The sequence below is a fragment of the Paralichthys olivaceus genome, chromosome 13, assembly GCF_024713975.1.
Source record: "Paralichthys olivaceus isolate ysfri-2021 chromosome 13, ASM2471397v2, whole genome shotgun sequence".
In the NCBI taxonomy this organism is placed as follows: Eukaryota; Metazoa; Chordata; class Actinopteri; order Pleuronectiformes; family Paralichthyidae; genus Paralichthys; species Paralichthys olivaceus.
In genome coordinates, this window is record NC_091105.1 from 16,317,244 (window position 1) to 16,329,403 (window position 12,160).

Sequence of the window (12,160 nt, forward strand, 5' to 3'; positions counted from 1 at the left end):
GCACAATAAGTTGGTTTCTATGATATACAGCTAAATAACACCTTTTTATAATATGCAGGTTACATTTCCAACCCGGTTAAGTTTGATGACTGAAAATGGTTTGTCTTTGTACATGGAAAATGCAGCCAGTCAGCCAGGCTTTGGCAGGCTTGATACAACACGCTTCTGAACAGAGCAGAAAGGCTTTTCACTGTAAATCTCCTCGATGTGAAGGGCTTTGATGCAGCGTAACACCTTGATGCACTGAGCTCCACTTTTTCACTCCAGCTCTGCTACAGACTCAGCAGCACAGTAAAGATTTAATAGGAGACTCCTCACACTGCGAGTCGAGGTGCCTGGCAACGTCCTTGCAGCGGTAAAAAACCACCGCTCTTTTATGATCACTGTTTAACTACACTTCCCATGAGCACAGACAGCATCGGTGGATATGTGTCAGCATTGCTCCTGAAAGCATTTCTGTGTGCTGACGCGGGACGTTTGGAAGAACACAGGTAGTATTTAGGTATTTTAGGCAGCAGCCCAGCTGCACGGCAGTCGTCTTAACAGCTCTGCTTCTGTAGGGTTTCATAGGGAAGCTCACAACAAAACAATAACACAAACACACACACACACGGAGTAATGAAAGTTCTGGCTATTTGAGGCGTTCCTCTCGAAGGCACACACAATATCTCAGTTGTTCACAGTTGCGAATCTTTAAGTGAAGATCCTTTACGTCTGAGAACTTCACAGGGAGACACACACACACACACACACACACACACACACACACACACACACACACACTCACACACACACACACACACACACAAAGGATTGTCGAAACTGTTAACAATGTTGAGTGCTCTTCCTCTTGACTGCTGTCTTCTTGAGGAGACCTGTTTGAAGAACACAGCAGCCTGGCTATCAGAAACACTCTGTCAACACTGTCCTCAACAACACAAGTGCATGAGTGGCACTTCTTCTGCAAGCACACACACATACACACAATACTGTATAAAAAAACACAGAGAGGCATCCGCACACAGATGCAACAACAGATCTATACCCACAAAACCTGCACAAGTCTTTGGCTCTCGCAAAGACTTGTTTATTAAGCAGCCAGAATGAAGCTAACACCCAAGCTCTTCTTCCACCTATATAATACGTTCTCTCGTTTAATGATTTATCATCCTCCCTCGCTCTTTCTCTCACTTTATCCAATATCACAGCAGGCCTCCATAAGGAGAGAAAGGTGTTTACAGGAAAAGGAAACAAAGAAAGACTAATTATCATCTCTGATTTATAGCATTACAAGTGTGTGGGATTTAGTTGAAAGGGATCTATTGGCACAAGTTTAATGTAGAATAATCCTCATGAGGTTTTCACTAGTTCATTTCATCTAAATTGTATGAATTGTAGTTTTCTTTACCCCAGAAAAGACCCTTTATATTTGAATACTTTATATGTACATCGAGGGGACCCTCTCTCACATTAGTCCAGACTGGACAAACTAAACACCTTTTGAGTTTTTATGACAACTGAAGTTCACCACAGGTTCTATTTCATGTTTGGAAGGAGAGGGTGAGATGAGGAGTGTTCACTTGCAAAATGAAATTTCACCACTCGATATCACTAAATTCTACCGTGTGTGTAGACGAGTGCGTAATTGTGTGTTAATGTCATCGTGCATCAGACGATGAATAAATGAATATTTTCTTCCCCAAGGAAAGGAGGGAGAGAAACACACAAGATCTGCTTGAACTTTGAACTTGCTCCTTCTGCTTTTCACTGTCCCCTTCATCTTCCTTCTCCTCCTCTTCATCCTCCTCCTCCCCCTTTTTTGCTGTCATTTCTTTTTCTACTAGCGAAGTGAAGCTGACTAACAGAGCACTGCAGGCACTGTGCAGCATCAAATACACTGTTTTACTGATAATGATGCCAGTTTGAGAGAAAACCACTAACCGCTGCCGGTTGCGATGAATAGCTGCTTGTTCTCTTGCAGGTGGCGTGCTCTGAAAAGCAGATGTTGGTATTACTCTGCAACAAATCATTCAATAAGCGGGAACACCCCGTTTTCTCTGTCTCACCTTTAGTTTCTCAAAGCACGAAAGCCCACAGGAATTTTATTGGAAGACATGAAGCAAAAAAGAGACACCTGTGTTCATGCATGGTTGACAGCTCTGCAAACACAGGATCTCTGCATTTAAAAAGTGAGTATTGTGCTGTATTTGCAGGCTCAGATATGTCGTGAACTGTGCTTCCTCCAACCCCTTTGTCTCCTAAAATGGCTTTAACACAGTAATTTAACTCAGGAAGACCTGAAATCCCAATTCTTTGGATGTCTCATTACAGCCCTCCCCAATAAGCCGCCTTACTTGTCTGTCTTGCTATGCATGGTTAGGGTAATGCATTCATTTCCTGTAGGGGGATTTGTGAGTAATTATGCACAAAGCCATCCTCTCACTAATTAAGATGTAAAGACAGGGAGTTCAAGTAATCTGGGCATTCCACCAAGGCTCGGCAACACAGTCCTTAAGGCACTCCACTGTTTGTGTATAGGTGTGCTTGTGTGCGTGCGTGTGTATTTGAATTGTGTTGTGTCTGTAAATATAGTCGTCAGTTTGCATGTGTGTGCCCACTCTTTATTCCCGAGGAATGAAAACAGAACTTAGCACTGTTTTTATATCTCTCATTCTAACCTCATCATAAGTTCATTCGTTCCTTCAGCAACGATGTGTGTAGTGTGTATCTGTGAAAGTGTGTGAGCGATGCACATAGCAACCTGACAAATTTGCATGTAGGAATCTGACCGAGCGATTAAAAGAGGCGTGCTCGTGTGCACCGCTCTAAATGTGTCAATGAATGCACGCCGTTAATCGAAGTCACCAGTCATTAACTGTGGTGCAACAGTGAGGAAGAAGCTTCTGCTGCCATAGGAACAGAATTAAGCCACAGTGTCTCTCCCAGTCTCCCTCCCTGACGCAGATTTAATATGCCGAGCTCTTCTGTATCCAGGAAATACAATGACTAGCTCTCGCCTTTGTTGTCTAACAGGGATTTTGACTATGCAGAGACAAGGCTGGGGAACAGGCACACACGGCCCAGACATGCTTTTGCAGCCGTTGTTTTCTTTTCTTTGTTCTCAATTTATTCTTTGTAATCCCTTCTTTCCTCTCCTTCCCCACGCGCCTGCCTCTCTCTCCCCCCGTCTTCTCTCTGTCAGAACGCAGCTGCTTTCTTTACTTTCTCTTTCTCCAAATCCCTCATTCTTTCCTCTCTTTTATCTCTGCTTCTCTGTCTTCTTACCAAGTCGAAGGAAGCCATATCGAGTGGCCTGCCAAATAATAAGACGAGACATTTGTTTGAAAACACATTTACAGAGGGGTATTATCCTTTCTCACAGACATAATTTTAATCAGACATGAAAACAGAACGTTTTTAGCAGTTGGAAGATAGACACAAAGAGGGAGAAAGAGGAAGAGACTACGACAGAGAGGAGGAGCAACGGAATTTGGAACAACTTTAACAATTGATGTGGACGATTTTGACTTTAGAAATTCAGTGCAGGTTGCTGCCGTAAAACCCCGAACCTCTGACTATTTCAACTGGGCATCAATCACATTTTTCAGGGATAAAATAGTCTGTGGTTGTTAGCCGAGCAACTCACCAACATTTGCCATGAGATAAAAATCTGGACATGAAATCAGCCTATCATCAGCATTATTTTCAAAAAGAAATACTGATACTTTGCTGTTAATCTTCCATTATAAAAAGACTGTGTCATCATGGGATGCCAATGCAGTTCATAATGTGCTGTGTCTGGAAGCTCCTGTCAGCTATGATTGCCAGAATAACTGAAATTCTAATGTGCAACGTCTGGTGGCTGATAACCCTACTGCCTCCATCAATCCCAACCAAAGGTTCTCAAACTTTTTCCCCTCTACCCCCAAAATAACCAGGCACAGACAACCCCTCATTATTTAAATAGATTTAAATTATATTTTACAATCATCTTCATGTCGAATCAAATCTATTGTGCCTATTACTTATTTTTCTATTGTTCTGCTATACTGAGGAGTAATTAACCAGTTTATCTCTTATTGAACATAAGAAAATATACCTCACTCCTTCCAACAATTAAAGAAACAGAATGGAAATGTAAATCCATGGATTAGATGAAAGTGTAGGGATTTTATACGACATGTTTGTGTAGCTGCTGTGAGGACATCGGTTTGGGGGCTCATAGCAAACTCTGTGGAGGTTGTTGTTATAGCTGTACACCGTCTGTGGCTAAAAAAAGGGAAAACCTTGACGTCTGCATCAAGGTTATGTTTGTGTGTGAGTGCAGAGAAGGAAAAGACAGAGAATGTATAGGTGAGTGTACACCTACACGCGCAGTCAATATATGTGACTATATGTGTCACTGTATGTGTGGGTGTGTATAATGCATTTCTATGTTTTAATAAAAGCTGTGAGCACTTGTGTGTACTTGTGTACTTGTACCGAGCTCAGACAATGTGAATCCTTCAGATCAGACAACCACAAGTCTGCATACAGGAAGCATTTGATGTTTTGTATGACGAGTAATGTATCTTACTCATATTGAGTCTATACAGTGGGGTCCAAACGTTGGGAGCAATTACAGACCTATGGACATTGTTTACTATTTTTGTTTATTGATTATATGTACAGTTGTATATATCAGATCAATAGTTACATGTTTAAATTGACTGTAACATCAGTTCATATTGTATGTTTATCATTACACTTGTAAAAGTCAGGTCTCTGTACCTGCAGTTTTATTTTAAACCAGCAGGGAGCAGCCTTTTATAATGGATTTCAGACTCTGCTCTGCTGAGCTCTTGTATTTCCTGTAAGGAGGTTATTCACAGGCTGATTCAGCAGAGCAGGGCTCAGATGCAGAGCGACAGTTTTTTATATCATGCTCTGCTACTCTTGTTAGAAAATGTGTCATTCTTCTTTTTTTATTTGTCTTTTTTCAGTGATTTATAGCAATTTACCAGTGTAAGTGACAGCCCAACATTAGCAGTGAAGTGTTAGATTTAAAACGAAATCTGAAGACACTGAATGATGTGAACAATTCAATTCAAATATAATTCATATTATGGTTTGTTCAAAAACTTACTGTGGGTTGCATAACATACTGTTGATGTGGCATCCAAGATGTACTCTGGACCTGTGGACAGAAGAGAGGAGAAGAGAGGAGAGGAGAGGAGAAGAGAAGAGAAGAATCAGGACAAAAAGAGAAGAGAAGAGGTGACGACAGTATCAGCAGAGATGACGAAGGAAATAGTAATAAAAAAGACAGAGGGTGGACAGAAAGGAAGGAAGAGAAAAATAAAGTAATTAAAAAATGGAGAGGATGAGTAGGAGGATCCAGAAGGGAGGTCAGGAAGAGATGAGAGGAGAGGCAAGATCAAAAAGAAGATTGTTATAAGTGGGTGAAGAATTTAGGAAGAGGGAAAATAAAGAAGGACAATTGTGAGATGGAATGACAGAAAGCGAGTGAAAATGAGAAAGCCAAAGAGGAGAAGAGAGAAAATTAATCATTAGCGCAAGTCTTTACAAGCCCATTTCAGAGCCTCCATCCCTGCGGCAGTGAATATTACAGCCGGAACTGAGGGTCCACCATACAGTATGTTATGTTGTAATTATAAGAGGATATGAAGACCACAGAGAGCAATACAGTCTAATAATTACTGCTTCACACTGGCGGTTTCATCATCAAAGTCTGACTTGGCCACAAATCACCACTTTCATCTCATACTGCTGCCCACTGCCCGAGCCTAATATGAGGAGAAACACGTCCCTGGAGACACCTCTGTCACATGTAAGGTGTTGTATGTGTGTAGGCTATAGAGGAATGTGAGTTCATGTGTATGTCCGCTTATCTGTCTGTCTGTGGGGAGTTAAAGTAACAAAAGGCAGGTTAACGCCTTCTCCCGTCCTCCTCAAAAAGCAGGATTTGATTGCGTCTCATGTCATTCAGCTCAGGTGAAGATGTCTTTGCATTTGTCTTTCTCATTTACAGCAGTGCTTTATATGAGGGGAAACCTGTGGGGGAGGACCTCTCTTTCTTTTTCTCTTCTACGTTTCTGATCAACTAAAGAGATAAACTTGCAAAGAACCAAACCTGCATCGCCAACCAGCTTTGACTGGTATGTGTGTGTGGAAGAGAGATGATGAGACACAGAGGTTATTGCTTGATGTCCCCTATTCGAACATGTGTTGAGTAAAAAATAAGAACTACTAAATGTACCTGACCACCTTAACCCTGTCCTGCACTCTGATTGGCTGGAGTTGGCTGGAGATGTCGCTAACATAGACTAGATTTCGAGCATGTTGGAAATATGATTGCATCTTTGAAAATTTCACAAAAAGCGATTCACGACTGCCAATCGAGCACTGATTGGGGGCCTTTGTCGGAAATTTGCTAATGTCGTCAGCAACTGGCAAATCTGGTAGAAAATGGTGCAGTAAGAAATCGTCTTTAAATTCAAGGGAGCTGATGACTTCTCTTTCTTCAAGTCTTTCCTGACCAGAAAGGACCATTTGAAACTAGAAGGTCACTCAGTAGAGTGCATACATCTCCCAAGATCCAACAGTCCCCGTATAAAACCAAATTTAAATTCACTAGATCTGACTAAAATCACACATACTCATAAATATCAGCCCCATAAACACCCCTGATTTTTTCCCCCACATTTCATCCTCACAATGCTTAAGAGAGTGTGCCTGTGTTTAAATTCCAGGATCCAGGTCTGCATCAAATTTGAATGGGTTCTTTCCTGACCCAATACGTTTCCTTCCGTAACCTATAATTTTCTAACTCTCAGCACTTCCCACGAAAAGATAAAAAACATCTATGAGTATGTGCATCACCTAATACGTTTAGGCTCCTGCTGTTTGAGGCACTCAAACCCCTTTGGTTACAAATATATAGGTTTGTACAGTATAAAGCAACCTTGTATGTATTAGCATCACTTCAACAGGAGGACAGAGTTGTTAACCTTACTTAAGATGCTAACAGTGTGTGTAAGAGCTAGCAGGCGGCAGTATGTGCCCATGGGATGCCATTTTGGAGCTGTGTCTAAATGAGAGCATTAGTTGCTTTTCTAAATCTGACAGCTAGGCAGGAAGTCAAGAAATGTGTCAGAAGCTGGAACTTTTTGGTGCTTTGCAATGTTGGCTTGGACCAGATTCAAGTCATTTGTATTTTAGCTGTAACATTATCGATCCAAACACACAACCTCTATCTTTTATTAGAAAGAGAGTGTCCTAACTGCCTGTCGCCACCAGCACTGTTTGAAATGGTTGTCGTCTGAAGGAATTACAAAACTCCGGAAGTCTGGACGTAAATTAGAGGAGCTGAGACAGGATCCACCCACCTGATATGTGGAGACGGGAGAGGCAGCGATGAAGGGCGTGATTGATGTCTGTGCAATCATCCGATTGGTGGAGATGCTGTACGGTGAAGAGTAGAACCTATGAGAGGAAACAAGGAAATTTAGTTGATTTTGACATTTTTTTCAGCAAATTCATATAAATGGGATAAAACTGATCCAAGGGCATTTAAAAAAACTGTGTAATGTTGACAAAAATGTAACGTCAGTCAAAAGGCTCCAGTACACATGCGACTTTATCTCTCCAGAGATCGCCACATGTAAAGGTGAAACTCTGCCTTTTGTACCTTTTTGTTTTTCAACCACCCAGTGTACTTCAAGATGCCGCTGAGAAAGTGGATCAGACATCATCAAGGCTGTCTCAGGAACAATAAATATTGCAGCTTCACTCTGTGCCACATCATCAAAGACGTCTCCGAATGAGACTTGACACTGCACCGGAGTGCACATCATGTTACAAAGGAGTCTGCTCCGCTGCTATGCATAATAACGAATTATCACCTTAATGTGTGAGTGGGTGAAATGTTTCAGTATCTCCTTTAATGCACACACATATTCCACTTTGAGGGGAAGGCTGCATCTCATCTTTAACATCTGCATTTTGTACTCTGTTTACTTCTCTGCCTATACCTTTGTTTGCCCTTCTGGTTTTGCTGTCTCTTTCACTCTCTCTCTTTTTCCATTCCACCCTCCCTCAAATGCTGCAGTGGTAGAATGCTGTGGCTCACGGTGCTTTATTTATCATTGTGTACCTAGAGAGGACATGTTTCATCCGCCAGGCCGTGTTGCTGTGCCCGATCGATCCCCAAGTGTCTGTTGACTGAATAATGGAGCGAGGGAGGGGAGGGAGAGAGGGAGAGAGAGATAGAGGCAGAGGCAGAGAGAGAGACACCCTCCCCTATCTCCTTCTAACAGCCATGATTGTATAAAAAGGCACTTGCCACAAATCAAGTGTTGCTTAATTGGGGGATAAAAGTACCTAAAAAAACCATACACGCTGTTGGTTTTCTTAAAGGCTTCTCTAAACTACCACTGACAAATTATATGCAATGTTTTTATCTTATTTTTATTACATTCCTGTGTTCTTCTCTGTGTTATTTATAATATAATATACAACATACAGTAATGAATTGGGACTCAGCAACAAGCCAAAGTAAGGACAATGTGCCGATGAATGGGTACGAGTCCACTGCAAACACAAGCACAGATGTAATTGTGAGGGTGGAATAGACCTTCTGGTTAGTGGATGGCCCTCTCTCGCTCCTCGGCCAGACCCACAGCTATGATCACGGTCTAGGTATAGGCCAAAGATGCAATTTTTTTTTTTAAACTCTCCTTATTGAATTGAAGCTTAGCTGTCCATAAAGAGTAGAGGTAAAGGTCAAGAGTGGATGGAGGTTAGTCCCTAATTTGCAAATATATAACATGTTTACCTTATTTGGAAATAGACAAGTAAATTATTAGCAATATATATTGTTATTATAATACATTTTAATAATAATAGTAATACATCTTATTTGTATTTTGTACTTGTATTTGCATACAAGAAATGAAGCTCAAAGTATTTTTTTTCACATAACTCCTTCAAGAGACAAGAGATTTTCTAACATTTCCCTTCACACCTTTCACCTCTGGCTTCTCTTCATGTCTCAATAGCTTTGCCTGTTAATGTAGCCACCATGGAAACTGCAGGTTTCTCCGTTACATTCATTCTGTATTGGCGTTGTTTTCTTTGAGCTACTGTACTGCACATCTGCTTTCATCAATACAATTCAACCATTGACATCACTTGAGTTGAACAGACTGGACAGGTATGGATCTAAGTGAGAGTGAGAACTGGAACATGTGATGATCAGAAAAAAAAGGTCCTTTACCGATCGGCTGTATGGATCCATCTTTTTGACTTTACAATTAATGTATGACTCCCATTAGAGATAGTGTATTACTGTCGCTGATGAATACAAATGAGCGAATGCAACCAGGTTATTCAATATGGTTCTCTGATTGTTTTTATTGTATTTTTCATTAGAGTGATGTGTATTGAGAGAGAGAAATAGTAGGTAGAGGACAGATCCAAGGTTATTGATGGAGGCTATTAGCCTTGAGCAGCACGCTGTCAATAGGGACTCCAGCGCGGCTGTTTAAACAATACACTAAACATGTAATTGCGAAGAGAACATTAAGACAGGATTGAATTTAAAACCTCTTTGTGAATCCCTGGTGTGACCTAGCGGCACTGTCAGGAGTTTGCCCTGAAAAATTAGCAAATGATTTAATGCCGACCTGGGTGAATTTTCAGCAGAGAGATGCAAGTGAGCAGGGGGAAAATAGACTGTGTGTGTGTGTGTGGGCAGGAGAGATAGGGGAAAGATATAAAGGCAAAGAAAGAGAGCAAAGTAAAGAGGCATGGAGAGAGGGAGAAACAAAAGTAAAACAGGCAGACCAGAAAAGAGGTGGGAAATAGAGAAAAAGAGCCTCCAAATAGAGAGGACAGGCAACAAGCCAAAGCAGTCTGGCCAGTTGGGACATATGTTTCCAATAACATCAGATTGACATCAGACCCTAAACACCAGCCGTCCTCAAGCTTGAAGAGACTGGCAAACCTGTAATTGATTCATACCCTTGCCGTCTCCTTGGGCTGACTTTATTTTTGCCTTTGCCCTCCTCTTGACCCCCGTCTGGCCTTCCCTTTTTTTATTCAACTCCTTTCTCCCCCTGCTTTGCGCCTCTCTAATTAGCTGCATTAGCATTTCACAGTCATTTAGTGTTTCGCCGGAAGGAGCTCAGATGACCTCGGAAGAGAGGTCGGAGAGGGCTTAAGCACCGCCAGCGCACAGATGCTCGCGTGTGAGCATGCATTGATGAATGCGCAAGCATGCGCACGTGCACTGAGACACCAGTAAGGACAAAAAGTAAAGCAGATGCTTGTAAATGGAAAGTGGGAATTGAAAGAAGAAACTGACTAAACAAGAACACAAGGCAAAGAAGGGAGGGAAGCAATTGTTGAACAAAACTGCACATGGTCAGACAAGCAGGTGGACAGGTTTAGAGGTGATATGAAGAAGGGGGAGGGATGTAACAAACCATGAAGCACAATAGGACAAGAGTAAAGAAGAGGGAGAAGAGACAAAGTGGGGAAACAAAGAGGAAGGAGAACTGAGTAGACGAGGCAGAGGAGAAGAGAAACACAGAGCTGGAGGGAAGCGTCTCCTGGGATCGCATCACCAGCAGCATTCCTAGCAGACAGGACCGATCTCCAATTTCCCCCCTGAAACAGGCAGGCAGACACTCTGCTCTCTGCATTCAGCCTGGGAGCACTGCAGATAGCCTCGGCTGATGAAAGTCTTACAGCGGCTCTGCAACACCACCCAACTTCCCTGTCCGCAATCAAAACCCACATGTCTGACAGCTTGTATGCATAGGTGCATAAATAAATGCTCAATCTCCATGTAAGTTAGATGAGAGAATGAGGATGAGAGCAGGAAAGACAGAGAGAGAGACAGAGAGTGTGTGTCCGTGCGTGTGCATGTGTATTCAGCTCATTTGCAACATGTGCTCTTGTTGATAAGCCTGCTGACGGTTGTCTGATGCACATTTGCATCTTCGCAGGTTTGCTCGATCATGTGTCAGTTTCGTAAAGGCTCACCTGCAGGTGCTGTTATCAGGACTACAGCATTTTTTGTGTATGCTTTACATATTTGACGAGGATCAAAAAAGTAAAGTTTGCACACATCGGTTGTTGGAGAAACAGCTTGTTGTGAAGAAAACTGTCCACCTACCCGTTCTGCATCGCAGCTGGATCATACGTCAACGCCATGCCACTCTGGAGGGAAAGATAAACAAACACTCACAGGTTAAAATACTTATGAAGGATTATTAAGAGTTTCAAATGTATATTACTGGTGTTGTCAACTGACATTAAAACCCTGATTTAGTAATACTGCATATGACTAATGGTCAAGCCAGTAAAGGTAATGAATTGAGAGAGAATGAGACACTGGAGAGGGAAAGTGTGATTCATGATGTAAAATAAACAAATTTGTCTTTAAATTCACAGAATGTACAAAGAACTGCTAAATAAAGAACAATGGATGATGTCCTCTGTCGCCCCAAAATCCCACATGAGTCTGTTAAAAGCACTTAGGAGCAAAATGATTATGTGTGAGCCTTCAAGCCACTTCAAACTACATGTCATGTCCAAAAATAAATACAATAAATTTACCACACAAAGGAAACAGAGGGGCAACAGTTATTATCTTGCATAGTAGATACTGTATGTAGCAACACAAACATTCATGGCTCAATGTACTTAACCATCTAAACTATATGTAAACAACTGCTCCTTAGTCTTTTATTGTGAAAAAAACTTTTTCAGTTTCATTATTACTATCTAGTTTGAAAAAAACCCCCCTCAGAATATAAATGGACTTCATGATAATGAGCTGTCATCAATGAAACAAATGCCACAAACTTCTCTTTACAAACCAAATGTGGTCTTTTCTGCTGTTCGCTCCACTTGAGTTTAACATTGTGTCAATAAAAAAACACCACAGACACAGAGAGAAACAGACATAAATCCATACTGGGTGCCATGAAGGTGACAGCCTGGCTGATTGAGCTGAAAATCTTACATATCGTGTAATGAACGCACAAAGGAGCAGAGAAGAGGCAATCTGAGGTAAATAAGGAAAAGCAAAAGTTTCTTCTTTGTTCTGAAATCATTCATTTTCAAACATGAACTCCAGAAGTGGGTCTAG

General features: G+C 41.6%; 1 protein-coding gene across 2 annotated transcripts in view; it reads right to left on the reverse strand.

Moving 5' to 3' along the window:
• LOC109632081 (RNA-binding motif, single-stranded-interacting protein 3-like) overlaps positions 1-12,160 on the reverse strand; it is a 118,701-nt gene that overhangs the window by 3,983 nt on the left and 102,558 nt on the right. For both annotated transcript variants that reach the window (XM_020091200.2, XM_020091198.2), the window contains exons 8-10: positions 11,183-11,226; positions 7,389-7,485; positions 5,126-5,176 (exon numbers count right to left, since the gene is read on the reverse strand). In XM_020091200.2, coding sequence (XP_019946759.1) covers positions 5,126-5,176; positions 7,389-7,485; positions 11,183-11,226 — 192 coding nt within the window. The remainder of the gene's footprint in view (positions 1-5,125; positions 5,177-7,388; positions 7,486-11,182; positions 11,227-12,160) is intronic.